Source organism: Colossoma macropomum, unplaced genomic scaffold, assembly GCF_904425465.1.
Source record: "Colossoma macropomum unplaced genomic scaffold, Colossoma_macropomum, whole genome shotgun sequence".
NCBI classification, from domain to species: Eukaryota; Metazoa; Chordata; class Actinopteri; order Characiformes; family Serrasalmidae; genus Colossoma; species Colossoma macropomum.
This window is the reverse complement of record NW_023494788.1, coordinates 4068683-4091478: the sequence shown is the minus strand read 5'-3', so window position 1 is coordinate 4091478 and position 22796 is coordinate 4068683. Positions and strand designations below refer to the sequence as shown.

Here is a 22796-nt window from a genome sequence, read left to right as displayed (position 1 = left end):
ACTCTTTTCACCGGTAACTGACCATCATTTGTCAGCGATTATCCCGGTAGACCTAAAATCAAAGATGCGACCTATCAAAATATCAGTTATAAAATAGATAGTTTCAGGTTCTGAATCTGATTGTCTGAGCCACGTTCTAAGCCAGGCATGTCAAACCGGGGACCTTCCAGGCCAAAGTTCTGCAGAGATTAGCGTTTACGCTCATCTAACGCTCTGAATTCAGAGACCTTGCTAATTAGCTGAAGAGCTGAATGAGAGTTTTTAATGAGGCAGAGTGCTGAAGTCTGCAGTGTTTTGGCCCACGAGGACTGGAGCCTGACGCCTGTGTTCTAAGCTATTATTAAATACTCGATATCCAACACTTGTAAGTGCACATATGACCTGAATTCTGTGTTTATGCACCAGGATATTAGAAAAAGTGTTCCTTTTATGGACCACGGAACATAGTACTGATAGGTGGGGCAAGACCTAAGCTTGTATGTGAAGTGCATGACCAACAAAAATGCCGAAACAAAATTAAACATACCTTACAGAAGAACCCAATTTTGCTTAAACCTAAAGGCTGACGCTTTAATATTTTATGAATATTTCACCAAAAAACAGAAAAACAGGGCTGGGATATACAGTGACAGGCTACTAAAGGTTCTATATTCTAGAACTATATAAAGTTCTAACATTATGTTCATGACTCATTACTAGCCCAAGTTCAAACCGAAATAAATACCGTGACCGTAGCTGGCTTTGTCTCAGTGTACCAGTAGATCTCTAAGGCCTCCTCCATCCACGGCCTTGTCTATTACTTTGCACACCCATGTGTGATTTGTTCACACCGCACTGCATCACACATTCTCTCAGAGATCATGGACAAAACTGTATTATCTTACCGCTTGTGTATTTTTAGTAGGCTTGTCTAGTGGGACCAGTTGCCGCAACTGATACACCCACTTATTCAAATAGGAACTGTTGTTTCTTGGAAATTAAAATAACTGATAGCACTGGTTAAGCAATTGTTTATTCATCAGTTAATGGTAAATCAGTAAATCATTTACATCCATACTCCATATTCTTTTCATTTAATGTACATTAGCATTCAAAAGTTGACATGCATTCAAAAGACATGTTGTTGTGTTTTTAATCAATAATAGGCACCTGAAGATATTTTTAGATGTAGTTTACTGTAAAATTTAAACTTTTTCAGGAGCAAAAGAAGTTAGTAAATGATAATAAATATTATGTACAGTAAGTTTCTATTTATATTAGTACTAGTATTTATAGTTCCTGTGAAATTATCCCAAGATATGATGACCACATTTCAAATATGAGGTATTCTGGATGCTAATTTTATCATTTTTTTCAATGTTATACTGCTTTCTCAATTATTATTATTATCTTCTTACAAACTATTTTAAACCTTGAAGTCTATTAACATCAAATTAGATTCATTTTATACACGTATCTGCCTCAAACCTGTTAGTGAAAACTTTGATTCCAAACATTTAAAGTGTATATTCTGTTTTTTCCCTATAGCTGCTTAAATTCCACACTGTGCATGTGATTTATAGCACTCTATAGACATGCAGTCCAGTTCTTAGGGAGTGTATTACCTTCCAGATTTAGGTTCTGATCCAGTATACCTCTAGAAGCTGGTAAGAACAGTAACATGGACTGGCACATCTTTTAAAAAAGTGAAAAACCACTGTTGTATGGCCTGAAGTGAATTTTGACCTCAGTCATGTCACTTTTGCCTGTACAGGCAATCCCACCACGGCTGCGCAGATAAACCTGCGCACCCCCAGCAGCCTGGCCAATCAGGATGGGACGCTCGACCCACTCAGTGACCCTCGCCTGCGCAACTCTTCAGTGTCTCTGGAGGAGAAGAACCGCACCATGAGCAGCTCTGGATCGTTCCGTGAGCCGCTGGAGGAAGGTTAGAATTAAATATATTGTGTACATATACAGAAGTGTACGGTATAAAGAAATGCGTTTAGGTAATGTGTCTCAACAGCAGGTTAAAATGTCAAAGCTCGGCCTTACAGAAGAAATTATGCAAAAAAGTGTAAAATTATAGTACGTCTTAAAGTACTACGCAGTTGCGATACAGAAGAAGACTTTTCAAGTTCAGCAGAGTTTGTTTGGAAAAATATTTAATATAAATATAGATAGTATTAGGCGAAAAGTATGTAAACAGCAGTGTGTATATGCGTTTGGGTGAGATTGTCTGTTTACAGTCAGATGAATGCTGCAGGTGTGACCTGTTTGACAGCTTGAGGGTAGACGCTGTTGTTGTTATTGTCAATAACATGTTTGAAGTTAACACAGTAGGCTTGTAGATCAGTTGTGTTCGACGTAAGTGCTAGGTCTAATATATATCAGCCCACACACACACACACATATATATATATATACACTGATCAGGCATAACATACCTCCTTATTTCTACGCTCATTGTCCATTTTATCAGCTCCACTTACTATATAGATGCACTTTGTAGTTCTACAGTTACAGACTGTAGTCCATCTGTTTCTGTGTAACACTGACGTGGTGGTGGTGTGTTAGTGTGTGTTGTGCTGGTGCGAGTGGATCAGACACAGCAGTGCTGCTGGAGTTTGTAAACACTGTGTCCACTCACTGTCCACTCTATTAGACACTCCACCTTGTAGATGTATAGTCAGAAACGATAGCTCATCTGCTGCTGCACAGTTTGTGTTGGTCATCCTCTAGTCCTTCATCAGTGGTCACAGGACGCTGCCCACAGGACACTGTTGGCTGGATATTTTTGGTTGGTGGACTATTCTCAGTCCAGCAGTGACACTGAGGTGTTTAAAAACTCCAGCAGCACTGCTGTGTCTGATCCACTCAGACCAGCACAACACACACTAACACACCACCACCACGTCAGTGTTACTGAGAGTACCTGCTCTGTGAGGGTCCATGGGGGTCCTGACCACTGAAGAACAGAGTAAAAGGGGGCTAGCAAAGTATGCAGAGAAACAGATGGACTACAGTCTGTAATTGTAGAACTACAAAGTGCACCTATATAGTAAGTGGAGCTGATAAAATGGACAATGAGCGTAGAAACAAGGAGGTGGTTATAATGTTATGCCTGATTGGTGTAAATATATACATATATAAATTGTATGTATGTACAAAAAAATCATACATTTAAGAGTTAAAGCCCATAACAGGATTTGCTTTAGCTGGCTGGTCTATTTTAGTATTGTAACATTAGAGATTTCAAAAAACAAGTCACTAAAACACGCAGTTTGGACATCGGTCTTGCTCTCTGATGGTCAACCCACAGCTAGCACTGTTTTGGTTTGGCAGTTCCTGGTGGTGGCTTTAAAGAGAAACGTATGCAGCACAGACATGCTGTACTGTCGCTCTTAATCAGTTTATTTGCAGTGATATTAAGTGCTGCTGTGTCTGTAGTTCATGCCAATATCAGCTCTGTTATGAAAGAGATGGAATGATTTTTTTAACAATCTGATTAAATTGATAAGACTTCGAGCGAGGAGAGGGTGATGTGGCCTTAAGAGCTGCTAATGGTGCGTGTAACTGTTAAACCGGTTAAACGGAGAAGTGAAAAGCTGACTGTTTAATGGAATACTGATTATTCACTGGAAGCACAGACAACTAACGGAGGAAAAGAAACGCAGTTCTTGGCGTCTGCCCTGTGATCTCTGCCCACTGTGTGACCAAAACTCAGCAGCCTTTCACCAGCATATCGGCTCAGTCTTATTAACGTACAGCACCGGCTTCCATAATGCCCTCGCTGTCTCTGTCTGTCTTTCCTCCCTCTTCTTCTTCTTGTTTGTTCTATCGCTCCGCTTTCACCCTGTTCTTCCTTTCCTCTCTTTTTGTTTTCTCTGATCTCTCTCTCTCTGTCCCGTGTTTTTGCTCTCTTTCTCTCTCATTTTTACTCTCTCTCTCTCTCGTTTTTGCTTTCTCTCTTTATCTCTCTCCCTTTGTCTCTCTCTCTCTCTCTCTGTGTCTCATTTCAACTTTTCAATTCAAATAACTTTATTGGCATGAATTGTAATGAACAATTGTTGCCAAAGCAATTAAAATATCCTAGTAGAATATGAAGATAATGGTGAAGAAGGAAATAATGTATAAAAGAAAGACTAAAATAATAAAATATTCATATGTACATACACACACATACATACATAAACATACACATTGTAAAATACACACACAACATCAAATAAATAAATGATACATTTACATGGGATCAGTTTAAGGTGCTGTGTCACTCTGTTCTCTGCGTTTGTGGCAGCTGTCTCTCTCTCATGTTTTTGCTCTCTCTCTTTCTCTCTCATTTTTACTCTCTTTCTGTCTCTCGCTCTCATTTCTGCTCTTTCAGTCTCTCTGTCTGTCTCTCTGCTTTCACCCTGTTCTTCATTTCCTCTCTTTTTCTGTTTTATCTGTCTTGTTTTTGCTCTTTCTCTCTCTCTCATGTTTTTGCTCTCTCTCTCTTTCTCCCTCATTTGTACTCTCTCTCTCTCTCTCTCTCTCTCTCTCATTTTTGCTCTTTCTCTCTCTTTCTCTCTCTCTTTGTCTGTCTCTCTGCTTTCACCCTGTTCTTCATTTCCTCTCTTTTTCTGTTATCTTTCTCTTGTTTTTGCTTTTTGTCTCTCTCTCTCTTTCTCTCTCTCTCTGTCTCTCTCTCTCTCTCTCTCTCTCTCTCTCTCTCTCTCTCTCATTTTTGCGCTCTCTTTATCGTTCTTTTTGTCCTTCTCTTTGTCTCTCTCTCTAGCCCTCTGTCTCTCTCTCCCTCTCTGTGTCTCTGTCTCTCTTCCTCTTGCTCTCTCTCTCTCTCTCTCTCTCTCTCTCTCTCTCTCTCTCTCTGCTGTGATTCATGTCTCTTGGCCCTGTGCTGCTGTTGCTGCGTTGATGACTGAAGGGCACGTAGCTGGTTAGAGGTTTCGTGAGCGTTTTGTTGGGACTTGCTGATGCTTGTGTGCTGATAAGTATCCAGACTCATATTCATGTAACCTGATGTTAGACTGAATATTAAACCTGAGCAGATTTCATTTCACAGGCTGTTATTTGCTGTAGATTTTGGGTGTACCCTCTGAGCTCAAGGAATTGGCCCGCACAGTGACCCTCCTGTGTTTGTTTTTGAGACAGTAACTAAACACTGAGTTTAAAAAGCTCCAAAGTTCACAAAGTTAAACTGGACCCTCCTGCTGGTCTTCTGTGCTGGAGCTTCTCCACATGCTGTACTTTATTTAGGGGGGTTATAAGCATCGTTATTCTGTACAGGAACAACTTTAGTTTTGTTTCTGTTTAATTGACACAGCATTTTCATTCTGATCTTTCCCATTTGAGCTTTTATTATTTTATTTTATTACATTAAGCCCCCTATATTTTTGTCGTTGAGGGATATTTACATTGACATGGCAACCCTAACAACTTCAGGAGCCAAAAAATTATCTTTGGGCACCTTTACATTTCTAATAAGAGTTGCAGTTTTGAAGGGAAAGTGTTTTTCCTCATGGAGAGTAACCAGATGTCCCCCAGAATCAAAATGTTCTCGTCTCTTTGTTCTTTGGTACCCTCAAAGAGCAAATCACAGATACACACACACACACACACACACACCCTTGAGAGCATTAATAAGGTGGATTTTTAAAGCTATTGTTCACTGGCATCTGACTAAGCAATGACGTACCTCAGCGCTCATTAGCGTGTGCTAGCTTCTCCTTAAGCTTACTCATGCTTTTTACATTTGCTGTGAGTCACAGAGTTGCTGAGCGTTATCAGGCACTGGCCTGGATCGCTTCACCTAATTTTTTTCTCTTTCTTTCAGTACATGGCTCTTCTCTGTCTCTGGTGTCCAACACTTCTTCTGTTTACTCCACAGTGAGTCACGTTCCCCAGTCCCTCACATTAGAACATGCTAATGATAAATAACAACAGAACACATGATGCACAGATTTGAACACATCTTTGAGTGATCCATAGTCAGGTAGCATTTAGGTAAAATCTAAAGTATCATTTAAGTTGGGCTTAGTCATTAATATGTAAACAGAACAGAGTGTCACTGTTCATAAAGTGAATGTCTAATTTACAATGTTATTTATCCCTGTGGGTGAAATGTAATGGTTTTATTTTGATGGGCTTGTATAATAAAGAGTTATTGTTTAATATCATCATGTAGGCCCAGTAGTTGAATATTCCTCTGGATAAATAATCACTGTATTGCTTTCCTTCACTCTCCCAGCCTGAAGAGAAGTCTCAGTCAGAGGTGAGAGCTTTACTCAGTCACCGTTATTGAACATCGCTGCTGTCAGGACAAAATCTCCATTTTTGTCATTTTTCATTTTTTGAAGACCAGTTCCCCTTTATGTTGTGTCAAAATTTCATGATGAACGAATCAACAGAAATGGTCCAAAATAACTTGAAAAAAATATTTCTCCATTTACTTCTATCAAAAGGTTAGGAATGTTTTTCCTTCTCCTGTAAGGTTACCTTTTTGGAGGTTTTTGTTCCAACAGCAGCGATATGTTCCAATTAATACACCTGTCAGACACTGTTTTTGCTCAAATGGCTGCAGATTCTTCAACATTTCCCTGTTTGTAGTTATTATTATATCTGTTTCTTACAGGAATTACAAGTTTCTTTAATGTCTGCCTAGAAAATTGCTTCTGTTAGACTCTATAGACATAGTAGACTAGCACTAGACTCCATACAGTTGTATGCAAAAGTTTGGGTGCCCCAGTCAAATTACGTTTTATAGATTTAAAGTCAAAATAAGTATACATATTTTTTTATTAATACATTATTACTGCTCATTTACTGAATTGAACAGGCTGAAAAAAGCTAATAATAAAATAAATAAGATGTGGCCTGTGTAAAAGTCATAGCACATTCATGTCGCTGCTGTCAGAACAAAACCTTGTATCTCCATTTTGTCATTTTTTGACCTACTTTGAAAAGACCAGTTGCCCTTTATGCTGTGTCAAAATTTTATGATGAGCAGACCAATAGAAATGGTCCAGAATTATTTGGAAAAAACTATTTTTCCATTTACTTCCATTAAAAGTTAAGAATTTTCCTTCTGATGTAAAGTTACCCTTTTGGAGCAAATATATTGAAATTGTGCACTGAAATGTTCCCTGTAGTGGACGTGTGAATTTATTTACACTTAGAAAACTAAGAAAAACGTCATTTGATTTGGGGTGTTCAAACTTTTGTACACAGCTGTATCTGTACTAACCTCAGGTTAGCTCTAACTCTGACTTTTCCTAAATTCCTTGTTCGGACCGCAATTCTAAGTCTGACTGTCCACTCCTAACTGCATAAACTATTCTCATATAAGTGGAAAAGGTCAGTATGCCAGCGGTTCCCAAACCCGGTTTTGGGAATCCCAGGGGAAAACTCAAAAATGTGCAGGGCACGGAGTTCCCAGCCATGGGAGTGGGAAGCAGCATCTGTGTGTTTGTGTGGCTCATGGCCTGCTATTGTGTGTGTGTTTGTGTGTGTGTCTGTGTGTGTGTGTGTGTGTGTTTAGATCCGAAAACTAAGGAGAGAGCTGGAGGCGTCTCAGGAGAAAGTTTCCACCCTCACTACCCAGCTGAGTGCCAACGTGAGTACCAACACACCTGAAACTGTGATAAGTGAACATAATGAGTTCTCATGTTCCAGAAGTGCTTTAGTGGCAGTTGGGCGTTTTATTGGATGTTAGGCACAGTGATTGATTTATCATGCAGCCTTAATAACCCGTGTTGCACCTGCATATTGATGCACAGTTAAGAGTCTTTGGCAGTGTGGTTGTTACAGCTGCTAAGGGTTGTAAAATTCACCTGCATTGACTATGAAATTGTAATCGATTATAATATTATTAAATTAAGTATGCACTCATTGTGCATTACACCCTTTTATTCCCTCTTCTACAGCTTTGTAAAAATCCTCCAGTCACATTTGTCTATTCAGTCGTGTATCAAAATAATCAAACTGACTTGTAGTGACCTGAGAGTGACGTAAGAGATCATGATGCATTGAACTGTTTCTTAACTCTTTAAAATCCCAGGCTTATTACATACTACGGCATATCATTCAGCAACTACAGGAACTTCAATGCAAACTGGCTTCATAAGGTCATAGAAGGTTATAGAAGATGTAATATAGTAAATGAGGCCATTTATAATATAGAAGGTCATAGAAGGTGCAATAAAACTTTGGGCCCTGGCCATTTAAGGGGTTAAGGAATCAAGTCAAGTTGTTGTGAGAGCTTGAGTGCTGCTGCATTCTGTGCGACTGGGTTCAATGCGTCTGTTTTAAAGTTTGTATCCGCCTGCAGCAGGTTGAAAATGACAGCGTCTAATTGATTGTGAGTGGTGTAAGTTTAAGTGGAATTATTCGCTCAATGAGTTCCTTCAATGCAAACAAATACATCAGCCCTCATTGGCTGATGAAAAGCCTCAGTGTGCTGCCCGTATCCTCTGTTGTTAGTTTCACAACAGTGTCCTGGGCCACCACGCTCAACGAGGGGAGACACACACACGTAAAGACTGAGTGTACTGAGTGTTTTTCGTTGGCACTGTTTCTCGGCAGTAGCTGATCTGTGGAGGTTTGCGTTTGCTTGTCCAAAGCGTGACTTGCTGCATGCCCGAACATTTCTCTGTCTAATAGAAGCCGTCCAGATAACTGCCTTGTGCACTCTGTGTTCCCCCGGTTATCAGCTCATGTTCTGCAGAGTGTGTGATAGGATCGTGTGTCTCCCTGAGTGCGTGTGAGGGTGTCTGTGTGTGTTTTTTCGTTTCTGGCTCTGTGGAGATCAGAGGAAGGTTTAGTCGTGCGTGTTTGTCAGAGTATTTGGTGGCAGAGAGGAGCTAATCATGCTAACAGGCAGCACTAGCCCTGTGGGTCCAGTGGTCTGGCAGCCACTCAACTGGTATCCATCTGTGAGGGGGCTGGTCATGCAGAGGACCCTCATGCACAGAAAGGTACACAACAGCCTCCACTGCGATGTGGAAGGTGGTCTGGAGCTCCAGCAGGTGGGCAGGACCAGCAGTGCCAATGCTGCTGCTGGACCTACGTTTCATTTTATTCGTTTTGTTTACCTGTACAGTATATTGTAAAAGAAGGCTACTGTATGCAAAGAGCCATCTGACATTACACTGCTGTTTACTGTGTGTTGTGAGCATCCTGACTAGCTTCAGTTGAGTTTCTGTGGGTGTTGTGATGAATCAAGGCATTCACGTGATCCAGAGTATTGCAGGCCAATTGAAGGTTCACAAGTATGTTTTAATATATTGCAGTATTTTGTAATTACAATATGTAGCACTTAGTCTTAATAACTGCAGTGTCATATTTATACATGCTTTATTAATTATTACTAAGGTTTATGACGCAGGTTTGTGTTAAGAAGCAAAATTTTTCTTTTTTGGGTTAGACTCTCTTCCATACTGCGTAAGGGAAAAACTGAATGCTGTCTTTTGGGCAGAATTTATAACTAACACTGCCAAGTGTTCAACATTTAAAATATAATTTCCTTTTACTGTGCATTATAGGGCTGTTTACTCTGCCTACAGTAATTGTTATACTGGTTATGATTCAGTTGAAATATATAATCTAACTATATACTGTTAGTATACTGAGCACTTTTTGAAGTCTGTGTTGATTGAAGAATTTTCATTAATTGTTAGACTGAGGGTTTTTGATTGGTCTAACCTCAGCTACTATTTACTTACAGTGAGTTTGTGAAGAGTTGAGTTCATTTGCTGATACTAAATGTTTTATTCCATTAAACTTGTGTGTGTAGAGTGTAAAATGAACTGTTCTGTTAGATGCTTCCTAAGTGGTATAACTTAGCTTGTACTATCTACAGTGCGTCTTTGGTGTAAACAGAGAAGAAACTATAAAGTAAAGAATAGGGTTCAGATATCTGATGGTATAATTTTAGAGAAAAGCTAAATTAAATCAAACATCTTAATTAATTTATTTTTTTAGACTTTCATGACTATTAAAATTACTAATCTTATCATTAGTGAGATGTAAGGATAACAGGTCTATGTTGAGAGCTGCAATTGACTGGTTTTCAGTCTCACTCTTACACACTGTAGAAAGGAAAGAGTAACAGTAGCATTAGTGTTTTCAGAACTGATCAGCAGACAGATGAATGATGGACGTCTGCTCTGGAAGACATTTATTAATGCAGAGTTTTCTGCATTTTATTTTGGATTGTAATGGGTGTGTTTCATCATTTTTAACACTTTACCTCCCTATCTCTCTCTTTCACTCCCTCTCACTCTATGTCTCTCTCTCTCTCTCTCTCTCTCTGTCTTTTTCTCTCTCTCTCTGTCTCTTTCTCTCTCTCTCTCTCTCTCTTTCTTTGTCTGTCTGTCTCTCTCTTTCTCTCTCTCTCTCTCTCTCTCTCTCTCTCTCTCTCTCTCTCTCTCTTATCTCATCCTGGAGCTATATTGCAGGAGAGAGGCTTGGACAAGTCTGTTTGTTCTCCAAACTATTTGTTTTGCAGTTTGTTTGTTTAGCCCTTATTTGTTGCTCAGTAGACTCAGTGGACTTACATGAAATTAAGGGTGAAAACGCTGCTGATATAAATACACAATAAATGAAATCTCTAAGTATGGAATACAGTGTCACACATATATGTTATCCTTATTAAACCTCAGTAATGATAAGATTAGTATTTTTAATAGCCATGAACGTCTAAAAATAAACAAATTAGGATGTTTGATTTAATTTAGCTTTTCTCGAATATTATACCATAACATATCTGAACCCTGTTGTCATTGGCAACAAATACTGTAATTTTGGCTATAGCTGAAAGTTTCTTCTCACCAGGACACTTTATGAGACTTTGTTTGATAGAAAGTGGCCTGTTTGTTTGCAGGAGTGTGTAAGTGGCCTGTTCTGATCAAGTGGGGCTTTGAGTTCCTGCTCAGACAGGTTTCTGTGGCGATGGAGTTTCATGTCCCAGCATGCCATTGTTATCCAGTTCAGCCAAAGAAGCAAATAAAGTTGTCTGGATGGACAAGAATGGGTTCTCTGGAAATCCTCAGTTTTGCTTTGTTGTTACAAACTTCTGATGATGATGAAATTATGTGTACCTATTGAGGAAATGTGTCACAATAGTAGGTTTGATGAAAATTTGCTGCTTTGTGTTCAGGCTCACCTGGTGGCGGCATTCGAGCAGAGCTTGGGAAATATGACCATCAGACTGCAGAGTTTGACCACGACAGCAGAACAGAAGGTAAGAGAGGGTACAGCTGTGTGTGGAACTGTGTGTTTATGTGTGTCTGCAGAGAAAAAATGTGGACTCTCTGGGGGTCTCTGAGGCCTGGTTTGAAAACCTGTGTTAAAGCATGTAATAAACATGCGTAGCATTATTTTGGAAAGTGCTTTTGGGAACTGTAGTTAACATGAATGCAGTGATCACGATTTGTAGGCTAAATGAACATGTTAAATTTACTAGTATATTTTCAGCACTTTCTGTTAGCCAAACTCTCAATATAAATAACTTTTGATTTTGTAAATGATAATTCAGTTAAATAGAATGAATAAAGTGCTACATCAAAAATAGAAGCCAACTGGCTATTTAGCACACTGGGTCATGCATAGCAGCATTCAGATACAGCACAAGAGCACTTACCTGACTCATGTTATATATAGAATAAAATTGAAGCGCAGGTTGGCCAAAATCGAAATAAAAATCGTCCAGTCATGTGTTTGGAGCACAAATCCGCCAGTCCAGATCTTGCATCCCTAGTAGCTGACTCTTGTGTTTGTGTGTGACTGCAGGACACAGAGCTGAACGAGCTGAGGAAGACCATTGAGCTACTGAAAAAGCAAAACACTGCAGCTCAGGCTGCCATCAGCGGCGTCATCAACACACCAGACGCCCCCAGCAAAGGTCTGACCAAAGACTGCTTTGATGAGGTCTTTAATAGGCCCCTTTCATGTTTCCGAGCTTCCACTTCCTGTCGGTTTTGTTACCAAGTAGCTATGTTTAAAGTTTAACCGAAAAAAGTGATTAACATCGTATGTCTGGTGCAGGAAAGTAACACTGAAGTAACTGTGGTAGAACAGAAAAAACATTCTCTCCTTCTCTCTCTCTCTCTTTCTCTCTCTCTGTAGACTCCTCTAGTGGGCTCTCCCCGGTCAGTAGGTGATTTGAGGATCCACAGACAGCATTCCTCTGACAGCGTGTCCAGCATCACCAGTGCCACCAGCCACTCTAGTGTGGGCAGCAGCCTGGAGCTTGATGCCAAAAACAAGAAGAAGAGGAAAAACTGGGTAAGTCTTCCTCTCTTTGCTGTTCCTCCATCTGCCAATTAACAGCTCTCTGACCATTAGAAACCAGGCTTCATTTCAGGTTTCAAGTGAGGGTCCTCTTGAAGACATAGCAATAAGCCCTACTCATCCTTTACAGTACGCAAGTCTTGAAAGGATGTATGAACTGGAAGGAGCAATGACTAGAATACAGGTTCTTCCAACTGCCTTTGCTTGGATATCTTCACTACATAGAATTTTTTGGAAGTAAATATTAATAATTTTTGGCTCTTTTAGCTAAAATAAAGACAAGGTTTTCTAATTTTTCAAAACTTCAAGCATATGCTCATACCCCATACTCCGTGTATATGCTGACTTCTATTTTCCCGATATGTTTACATCCTGATATTCAGAACATGACCAAAGAAGTATTGTTTCACTGACCCATTTATAAAGTATATATATATATATATATATATATTATTTTGCTGTTGTCGGAAGAAAATCTTGTTTTTCAGTTTTTGGCATAATTTAAAAATGCCTGTTGTCCTTTACATTGTGTCTAAATTTTGTGATGGATGGACCAAAAGAAATGACCCAAAATGACTTGGAAAAAAAGTCTGGTTCCATTGACTTACATTAAAGTAAAGTATGTTTTTTCCTTCTGTAAAGTTACCATTTTGGAGATACGAGGTTTTCTTCCGACATATATATATATATATATATATATATATATATATATATATATATATAATCTCCTGGGTAAGTGTTGAATATGCTAATGCTGAATATGCTGATGTCATATTCTCTCTCTCTCTGCTCAGTCCCCCTGTGCAAGTGGAAAGGTGAATATTCTCAACAGGAGAAAATGCCCAGTGCCTTGCTCCCCCAGTAGCCAGATCTTTCACATGTTCTCTTTCTGCACTTGATGTACTGAGATGAAGTTTTTTCTCTATAAATCGTACTTTAAAACCAAACCACAAGTGCAGTAAACAGTAACTTTCGTGAGCTGGTAGATACTGTCTATAGATAGAGCTCTATCATTGTCCACTGCAGGTAAAGGCTGTAGTTTGATGCTTTTCCCTACTGAAAATCATATACGGTGTGAAGACCTTCATTCATAAATATATTCATAAAATAAAGTTCCTGTTGAATTTTCAGTAGGGTTCCTTGAGCTATGTTTTTGAACTCTTGTGTTCCTGTACCCTCTGTCGCCCTCTCCTGTCCAGGCTGTGTCCTGCGTGGGAGGGAAGACTCAAGATGACTATGTACGCTATCCATTCTGTTGCTAGAAATTTGTTCTGATGTTGTAGTAATGTGGATGATTTTAGGATTAACTGAATATTCCTCCCTGTTTGCAACCAACACACAGTAGTGATGTAGTCTTTTGGCTTCTGTGGTGAAATATTTTATTTTTTAGGGTTATTTTATGGACAATGCTGTTCCCTTGAACTTTGTTTTGTTGAATTCTGTTTTGTTGAGTCTTACTGTCTTATAGAAGTGCCAAGTGCACAATTTCGTATGCGATTTACAGTGAAGTGATTTTAGAGGAACTTAACCACCAACTCCCCCTGACCCCATGTAGCTGGATAAAATAACTTAGCAGTGACCACAGTAATGGTGAATTAGTTTTCCATTCAGTTTAAAATATAGCTAAATCTTATTCAATATGACATTTTGAATGTTAACTAGAGAGAGAAAGGAAAAAAAACATGACCCTAGATCAGTCCTCTACACATAAACCCTGATCTGAAGGTTCAAGCTTAAGTTCAGTGGTGTGAAACTTGAGTTCTGAAGGGCCACAGCACTGCACAGTTTAGTAGGGATGTCCCATTAAAGCTTTTATTTTATCTGAAAGATCACCAAACATGTTTATGATGTACATTTGCTGATCTTTCGGACCTATGCTGTACTCTGGCCTAACTGAGCTTACAGATTTTGTGTATGTCCTGTGCTATTCTAAAGCAAATAGCTGAGTGAGGCAGTATGTTTTCTAACCTTAAGCCATATAAAATCACTTTAAGGCCCAATCCCGTTATTTTTACCCCTACCCCTTGTTTTTGAGTGTCACATTGCCCTTGTAGAGGCTGAAATCTTCCCCTCTGAAATGGGACCCTCAAATAAAAAAGAACATTACTTGATTAACAGCTACTGGCACTGCTCTGTAGGTGACCCTGCCAGTCTGCAGTGATAGCAGAGGAGGGTAAAGTTCAGCTCCTCACTGCTGGGCTTTAGTTACATTTAGGGAATCATATCCCCTTCAAAGAAGGGGGACAATTATTTATTATTGCCCACCCCTAATTCTTCAGTGATATGAAGCTGAAGTCAGATATTCACCAGCTTCTTGTTTCAATTTTCCTGCTCCACCTTAAATGGTGCAGCACATTCTGGCGCCTCAGGTGTCAGAACTGCTGCACCGTTTAAGGTAGAACGGGAAATTCAGCTAGCTACCGAGACATCAGCATACTACTAGCGATTTTTTGTGCTTAATACATTGAAACGACAGTAAACTAAGATAATACAGTGGTTATCGTAATTCTTTAACAGAGAAAATACTCACATTTGTAGGTTTCTTTGGTCACTTGTGCAGCCATATTGCTGTTTTTTTTCCCTCAGAGCACTCTGTCTGGAGTGGGCCTCTGAAAAACCTTCTTTTGGAGGGCCATGTAGCCCTAACACTTCGCCCTACCCCTCTATCTCAACAAAAATCTGGACACCCTACCCCTAGGTGTGAATGAGCAAATTACATTAAGGGCTAAGTGGTAGGGGCAAGGGGTGAAATGGTACTGGGCCTAACACTCAATGCTTATTGGCTTATTGCTTTTATAGTTAAAACACAGCATATTAAAACATAATAGAATTGATGTTTGCAGTTATATATGTATATGGAGTATTTTACAGTGGCTTCAAACATGCCTCATTTTGCGTTCATATATCAAACACACCACACCAGAGTTTGGAAGCACTGAGTCCAACCTCCTTAAGGAGGTTGTGGTCTGCTTACGTGTTCCTCTCCATGGCAGCGTTCTTGTGTGTTATAGCAAACTGTACTAACATCAAAATCACACCAGGGTCTGTTTTGATTAAAAAAACTGAACCTGCCAAGTGTGAACACATACTAATTACCTTAAAATGCTGCAGTAAAATGACTTCGTTCTAAATTACACATTCTTTATTGATATGATTTGCTTTTTGTCTTTCATTAAAAGGTCATTTTTCATGATTTTTAATGAAGTTGCTCTGACATACACAAAACAGGCCTAGTGATTTCCCTCTGCTTTGAACAGGCAATTATTCTTACCGTTGAGTGTATATAAGCCACAAAATACTGCATTGCGGAAGTGCCTGTTGGGCTGTTTTGACTTCCACTTAGGAGTTGATCCACACCAAAGACCTTTAACCTGCTTGTTAACTTCTGAAAATGCACCACACTACTGCAGCTTGTGGATAATGTTTAATGTTTAAGTCACTTCTATGACAGTTGTTTAAACAGAGGGCAGTGGGACAAATTGGGTTTAACAAAGGATCAGAATTAGACTGGGCTTAATAAAACAGATATCAGTGATATCTGAAAACCGTGAACTCCTCAGCTGATTAGTAAGCCGTTCCTGAGTTGGATCAGGTGTGTTAGAGCAAAGAAAACAATGCTGTGGTCCTACAGGACTTCTTTCTGACGCCCTGTTTTTAGTTTCTCCCCAGATAACCCACCTGTGAGAGTGATTTGTGGTGACTAGTTGACACTGTTAGAATCTATGGATTCCCCCTTTTCATCAGCAGTGTAGCTATTGGCTCTGTCTGTTCAGTCTGCATTCATCATGGTTAATACAGAAAGCATTCTTAAACGCATTCTTCCATTGTAGCATAAGCTCCAATGACTGTGGGAGTAATTATCGCTTTAGCTAAATATGGTGTATTGAAATATGCTTTTTCCCATTTTCTCTGTGCTCTCGCCTCGGTGGAAAGGTTTATGAGGTAAGTTTTCCTCTTTATTGCGGCACAGAGGTGCAAAATGTGATTGATTGCTCATTGTTGGACTGTTTTGTTAATTCCCCATACCGACACTGTTTTAAGGTTGTTCTTAGCCTAAATTCTTTTTGCGTGTGAGATTGTGTCATTTTTTACATTTCATTTATTTATTTGAGCTATGAATCTGCTTTCATTTGCTGCTAGAAAGATGCACAGGATATTGAAAAAATGTGTTTGGAATACTCTACAAATGGATTGGATGTGGCTGCAACTTTTAGAAAGGCTTTCATAGTATATTTTAAAATAAATCATTATAAATTAGCCAGTTCTGGAGAAGATATGAAGTGAAGTAGGAGACTAGTTACATTCAGCTGGATGATAGGCTAGGTAGACTGCAGTTTGCTACACTATTTTAATGAAATTGCTCAATTATATAATTGATTATATCACTGCTGTCAGAACAAAACCTTGTATCTCCAAAATGGTAACTTTACAGAAAAAGAAAAAAAACATACTTTACTTTTAATGTAAGTCAATGGAACCAGAATTGTTTCCAAGTAGTTTTGGGCCGTTTCTTTTGATTCATTCATCAAGAAATTTACACACAATGTAAAGAACAACAGGCATTTTGAAATTATGCCAAAAACCCAGAAACGACAGAATTGGAGATACGAGGTTTGGTTCCAACAGCAGGGATATAGTTAGCTAATAGTTAGTGATGTAATGAATTGTATTTACGTTCAGTCAGCAGTTTCTGCACCTTTTTAACAAATAACAGGAAACAACAAAAAAAGAGTTTTCTTTAGGACAAGACTGTAAACAAAAGAAATTTCATCAAATGCAGATCATAATCTCTTTTACTTACACAAGCTGAAAGTTAGAATCTGCACTTTCCGCAGTTTCTCTGCCTGTTTCTATGAGCTACGAGTAACAAAATAATAATTAAGTAATAAAATTACTTTGATTTCATACTTTTTTTATGACTGGTTATAACTGTGACTTCTAAGGATTAAACAGTGCTCTCTCGTCTGCTGTCCACAGCTGAGGAGTTCCTTCAAACAGGCATTTGGGAAAAAGAAGTCACCCAAGTCGGCCTCTTCACACTCGGACATTGAGGAAATGATGGACTCATCCCTGCCCTCCTCCCCCAGACTGCCCTACGGTCCCCCTGCCGCCTCAACTCTGCTCAGACACTCACACTCCAACTCACTGTAAGCACACTCCTGCCTCCCTACACATCTGCGGCCTTTTTGGAGTGTAGAAAACTCCCAGTTAAGCCTTGAATGCTTGGTTGTTTTGCCAAGCATTCGTACATACACATTTCAAAGGTTTCTGAGTCTTTGAAGTGTGATATGAATGTTTTTGTAATATATTATTTGTTGCAGATATGAATAAAATGATTCTAACGTGATGCTAGAATTCTACAACTTAATAGATTTAAATCCCAGACTTATTACATACTAACTGCAGACTGGTTGAGCTAATCTTAGGTTATAGAAGTGTGTAATAAAACTTTGGGCCCTGGCGATTTAAGGCCCATGTGTCAAACACAAGGCCCACGGGCCAGATTAGGCCTGTGACGCAATCTTATCTGGCCCACAAAAGTATTTTAATTTTCTGTTAATATTAGCCTGTTTCACTACAGTCCCCAGCATGCATTGCAACGTAATGTGCACTCCAACTCTCCTACCCCAAAAGCAATCTATGAGACAGCGGTTACACCTCAATTGTACACAACTGTACAGAATTCCACACCAGTCATATCACCAAACACACCAGCTGCAGTTCAGCTTAATCACTATAAGCACTTAACGCCAGCTCAGCAGCTCAGAAAGTGAGCCCAAGTCTTAATGAACTTGCAGCAAAGAAAGGATGCCAGGTTAGGTTTAAAAGACAGAGCACCTGGGGACATTTAAATTTTGACACCCCTGATTTAAGGGGTTCTATAGCACGCTTCACCACTGTCATCAAAACACCAACTGAGGGAGTATCTTTTGGAAGAATGGTGTTCTATCCCTCCAGTACGGTTCCAGAGACAGGTAGAATCTATGCCAAGGTGCATTGCAGCTGTGACTCATGGTGGTCCAACACCTTACTAAATTACTAAATATACCCTGGCCATCTAAGGGGTTAGGACATTTAGGATGTGTCCAGAATGATGAACAGAGCTGTAGATGTTTCTAAAATGACTGATTAAAACATAATAGAATTGATGTTTGCAGTTATATATGTATATGGAGTATTTTACAGTGGCTTCAAACATGCCTCATTTTGCGTTCATATATCAAACACACCACACCAGAGTTTGGAAGCACTAAAATGACTAAAAAATGCTATCAGAAACTGTGAATACAATGATTTTTAGTAAATGTTTTGCATACTGTGCTCTATTAAATCCAGGTAAACAGGCCTAATTGTGCTCTCTTTGTAGTAAAACATGTAGTTGGTCAGTTTTTTTTAAGTACTGACAGTATCCACTGCTCAGAAAAGCATATTGTAACATACTGTGACAGTTTATCACAAAAACGATAAGTATCAGCTAATTGCCAGCACCTGTTCATACTTCACATTTGTGGCCAGCAACACTGATGTGCTTTGTACGTTTGAGACTTGTGTTACTCTACAGGTTATGCTATAGGTGCTAATTTGTGATTTTTAAAGTGCACTGTTGTGGTGTGTGTGTGTTTGTGTATGTTTGTGTATTTGTACATAGCCCTCTTCTCTCCTCGCTCTCCGCTTATGGAAGTGGATGGGGCTGTAACAGTGCTCCCATCAGGACCGCCTCTCTGGCACGGTAACAGCAGAGACCAAAAACAACAATCAAACTCTAAATCCATAAAATCTCTGCTATATCTATAGACGCTGATCACAAAATGGTCAAAAATCATTGTGAGTCATAACACAACCAGCCCAGTGATTACTGAATTACTTAATTTCCTGTTCAAGCTCAAGCACAGTGTGCGCTTTGATTCCACCTGTTGTCTGATACACTGTATGTCCAAAAATATCCAGACACCCCTTCTAAGTCGGTGAATTCAGCTTCTTTAAGCTGAACAATATTTACACAATTCAGTTGTGCACACACGTCTTGTGTAATCTCCACTGAAAAGCATTGCCAATAGAACAGGACACTCTAGAGCAGCCACACATGAGCCTAAGGTCATCATACTTAATGCCAAGCGTTGGCTAGAGGGTCATAAAGCTGGAGTTATTGAGCCCCACCCAGTATCTCTGGGATGAGCTGGAGTAATCCAGAACTGATCATCCAACATCAGTACCTGACATCACTAATGCTGTTGTTGCCAAATGCAATGAAATCCTCGCAGCAATGTTCCAACATCTAGAGTAAAGCCTCTAACAAGAGGCTGTTACTGCTGCAAAGAGGTGACAAACTCTTTGTTAAACCCATTTCAGAAGAAACGCTGGATAAACAGCTGTATAACCTTTGGACATATAGTGTACCTAGTCTGTGAGACTTAATCAGTACTCAACACGTTATTAACAATTCAAACAGGAATTGAGTGATGTATTTTAAGTGTGGGTGATTTAAATGATTGTAGATAAATTGTCTCTTACTAATTACTAACTGGAGTCCTTGGAACATCACAGACAGTTTGGTTCATATATTGTTTCTGTGTATTTGTGTTACATTATAGTATCTCTGAGTGTACAGACAACGAGGCAGAAGTGGTGATGCAGTTGCGCAGTGAGCTGCGCGATAAGGAAATGAAGCTGACGGACATCAGGCTAGAAGCTCTAAGCTCAGCCCACCAGCTCGACCAGTTCAGAGAGTCCATGAACCGCATGCAAGTCAGTGGCAAAATATCATTCACCTTCAGCCTCTCACATCAGCCCCGTCAAACTAATGAAAGATTATTTCCCACATTCTGTAGTCAGAAATTAAGCCCAGAACCAGAACCAGGCCAGTTCATTTAGTTGTTGCTTAGTATGACTTCACAGGTTATGTGAAATGAAAAATGTAAAAAAAAATGTATTGAATGTTTTTACTTTAAAGGCTACCATTTTTATTTATGCAACTTGAAATAGTAAGTTAATTGAAAGTCATACACTAATTAATTTCTTGTTAGATATTTACAGTAAATTTGACTAAATTTTCTCCAAAATTTACTCAGTTTTCATTCGTAGTCCAGGTGCAACCAGACATCCAAGACATGCAGCTATGAGGCTAATATAGCTATATAATGGCAGCTTATACCTCACTGCATTACACACTTGTATCATCAAACCATTGTAATGTCAAATATATATATATATATATACATATATGTATGTATATGTATGAAATGTAGTTTCTAATACTGTGTGATAAAAAATGGACAGAAGACAGAAGGAGCCCAGTTGAGATGACTCAAAAACAAGTGCGATGATTCAGGCAGGCAGTTTGTAGTTGCTTATGTCACTTTAAACAATAACACTTGGATTTCTTGAGGCCTCATTGGTGCGTGCTGTGTTTGTTGTGTGTGTGGGCAGGCGGAGATTGAGAAGCTGAAAGCGGAGAATGACCGTCTGAAAATGGACAGCAGGGGGAGCTGTAGCACAGCAACTTCACAAACATCCATTAGCCCGTCGTCTGTCGGCCTGTCCTCTCAGCTCAGCCTGACCGAGTCCACCAGCCTGGGTACTGGGACATTCACACACACAAAGTCAATGAAACAGAGGAGTGTGAAAGAGATAAACAGAGAGAGCAAGATGTGTTTTCTGTATACTGTATACTTTGTTTTTTTATTTCTACACTTTGTGTGCAGACATGTATTATTATTATTAATATTATTATTATTATTATTTTTTTTTCAAACGTGAGGTAAAGGTTTCTGTTATCATTGACTCCTGCATGTGTGCTGTTAGACATGCTGCTGGACGACAGTGGGGATGGCAGCTCTCGGAAAGAGGGACGGCATGTTAAGGTGGTGGTCAGTCTGGAGAGAGACACTGAATGGAAAGAGGTCAGAATTGCTTCTTCTTCTTCATTACACACTCCAAAGTATCTCTCCGCTGTTTCTGGGTCTCTGGCCCTCCTGCTGAGTTTCAGCCATAACATAAGAGACCTGCATATGCAGTCGTTTGAGCACAACAGTCAAATGACATGTTTTTGTTGACTTTCTGAGTGAATAAGTTCACACATCCTCTACAGAGAACAAACTTGCACATTTTAATGCACCGCTACTGTTTATTTTCTGAGTTTAACATATTGTCGTACGCAGAAGTTATGACACATTTTACAACAGCATAATGTCATTTTACAACATCCTGATACATCCAAACACCCACAGACACTCTTCTGGAGTATTTGACATTGTTAAGCACACCATAAACAATTTTAGTGATTAGTTATCGGCTCATTTGCATATTGCAGCCAATCTACTTCAGTCTGATTGACCTGTGTTTCTGTCTCTGATCCTCACAGGACGGTAGGCCACGTGACTTCTTGATTGGCTGTATTGGCGTCAGCAGCAAAACCAAATGGGAGGTTTTGGATGGTGTAGTTAGACGCCTCTTCAAGGTACAGCAGAGCTGATATTTGTTCACATGCTTAGTATTTTGCTAATTAATTGAGCTTTTTGATGAACACAGAGCTACATGTCCCCTCAAGCCTTTTAATGATATTAAAAAATATACAAAAACAAGTTTAAAATTGGGTTATTTGTCTTTCTGCTTCTGCAGGAGTACATTATCCATGTGGATCCGCTCACACAGCTGGGTCTGAACTCAGACAGTGTTTTGGACTACAGTATTGGAGACGTCCACCGCACTGACAAAGCAGAGACTCCAGAGCTCCTGCCCTGCGGCTATCTTGTGGGAGACAGCAACACCATCTCCGTCAGGCTGAAAGGTAAATAGACGGAAGGGAAAATTTAAAATTTTGTATTTTTTCCTTTTCCTTTGGGCTAAGGAGATCTAATTTTTTGTATTTCTCTAATTTCACATGTTTAGTTCAAACCCAGGTCTAACACATCAGAGTCATTTTAATTCTTATTCTTATTAAGCTGTACAGAAAGATAGATCTCTAGGAGAAAGGTTAGTGACCACTGTCTCACACATTAACAGAGATTGTGTTCTGTCTCCCTCTGCAGGTGTGGCAGAGACCAGTCAAGATGAGATGGTGTTTGAGACACTCGTCCCGAAGCCCATCTTGCAGCGCTACGTCTCCCAGCTTCGAGAACACCGCCGCATCATCCTCTCCGGACCATCTGGGACGGGCAAGAGCTTCCTGGCCATGAGGCTGGCTGAACACCTGGTGCTGCTGGATGGACGGACGCTGGCTGACCGGGTCATCGCCTCCTTCAACGTGGACAACAAGTCCAGCAAGGTGATGTGAACCTGGCCAGTGAAGCCAGGCCAACACTGCGATATTAGAAATCTTGTTTTTTGGTGATAACTCGTACTGTACGTTTGAATCGCCCACTGTGTGCAGACAAAGCCTGCGATTTATATACTGACACTGTACGAAAACGCTCAGTCCAACTGATGTGACACAACATGGGTGCTCACACTGCACATGAATTGCAGCTCCTACAGACGCTCTGTCTGCAGGCAATTTCCAATAAAGCTGTTTCGTTCAAAACAACATG

The 22796-nt window shown here is 39.7% G+C and overlaps 1 protein-coding gene across 1 annotated transcript in view; it reads left to right on the top strand.

The window, feature by feature from the left end:
* nav2b (neuron navigator 2b) overlaps positions 1 to 22796 on the top strand; it is a 122588-nt gene that overhangs the window by 93078 nt on the left and 6714 nt on the right. The window contains exons 17-30 of the mRNA XM_036568094.1: positions 1754 to 1927; positions 5816 to 5868; positions 6230 to 6253; positions 7520 to 7594; positions 11138 to 11221; positions 11770 to 11881; positions 12116 to 12264; positions 17248 to 17417; positions 19863 to 20016; positions 20698 to 20845; positions 21073 to 21170; positions 21632 to 21727; positions 21889 to 22057; positions 22299 to 22534. Coding sequence (XP_036423987.1) covers positions 1754 to 1927; positions 5816 to 5868; positions 6230 to 6253; positions 7520 to 7594; positions 11138 to 11221; positions 11770 to 11881; positions 12116 to 12264; positions 17248 to 17417; positions 19863 to 20016; positions 20698 to 20845; positions 21073 to 21170; positions 21632 to 21727; positions 21889 to 22057; positions 22299 to 22534 — 1742 coding nt within the window. The remainder of the gene's footprint in view (positions 1 to 1753; positions 1928 to 5815; positions 5869 to 6229; positions 6254 to 7519; positions 7595 to 11137; positions 11222 to 11769; positions 11882 to 12115; positions 12265 to 17247; positions 17418 to 19862; positions 20017 to 20697; positions 20846 to 21072; positions 21171 to 21631; positions 21728 to 21888; positions 22058 to 22298; positions 22535 to 22796) is intronic.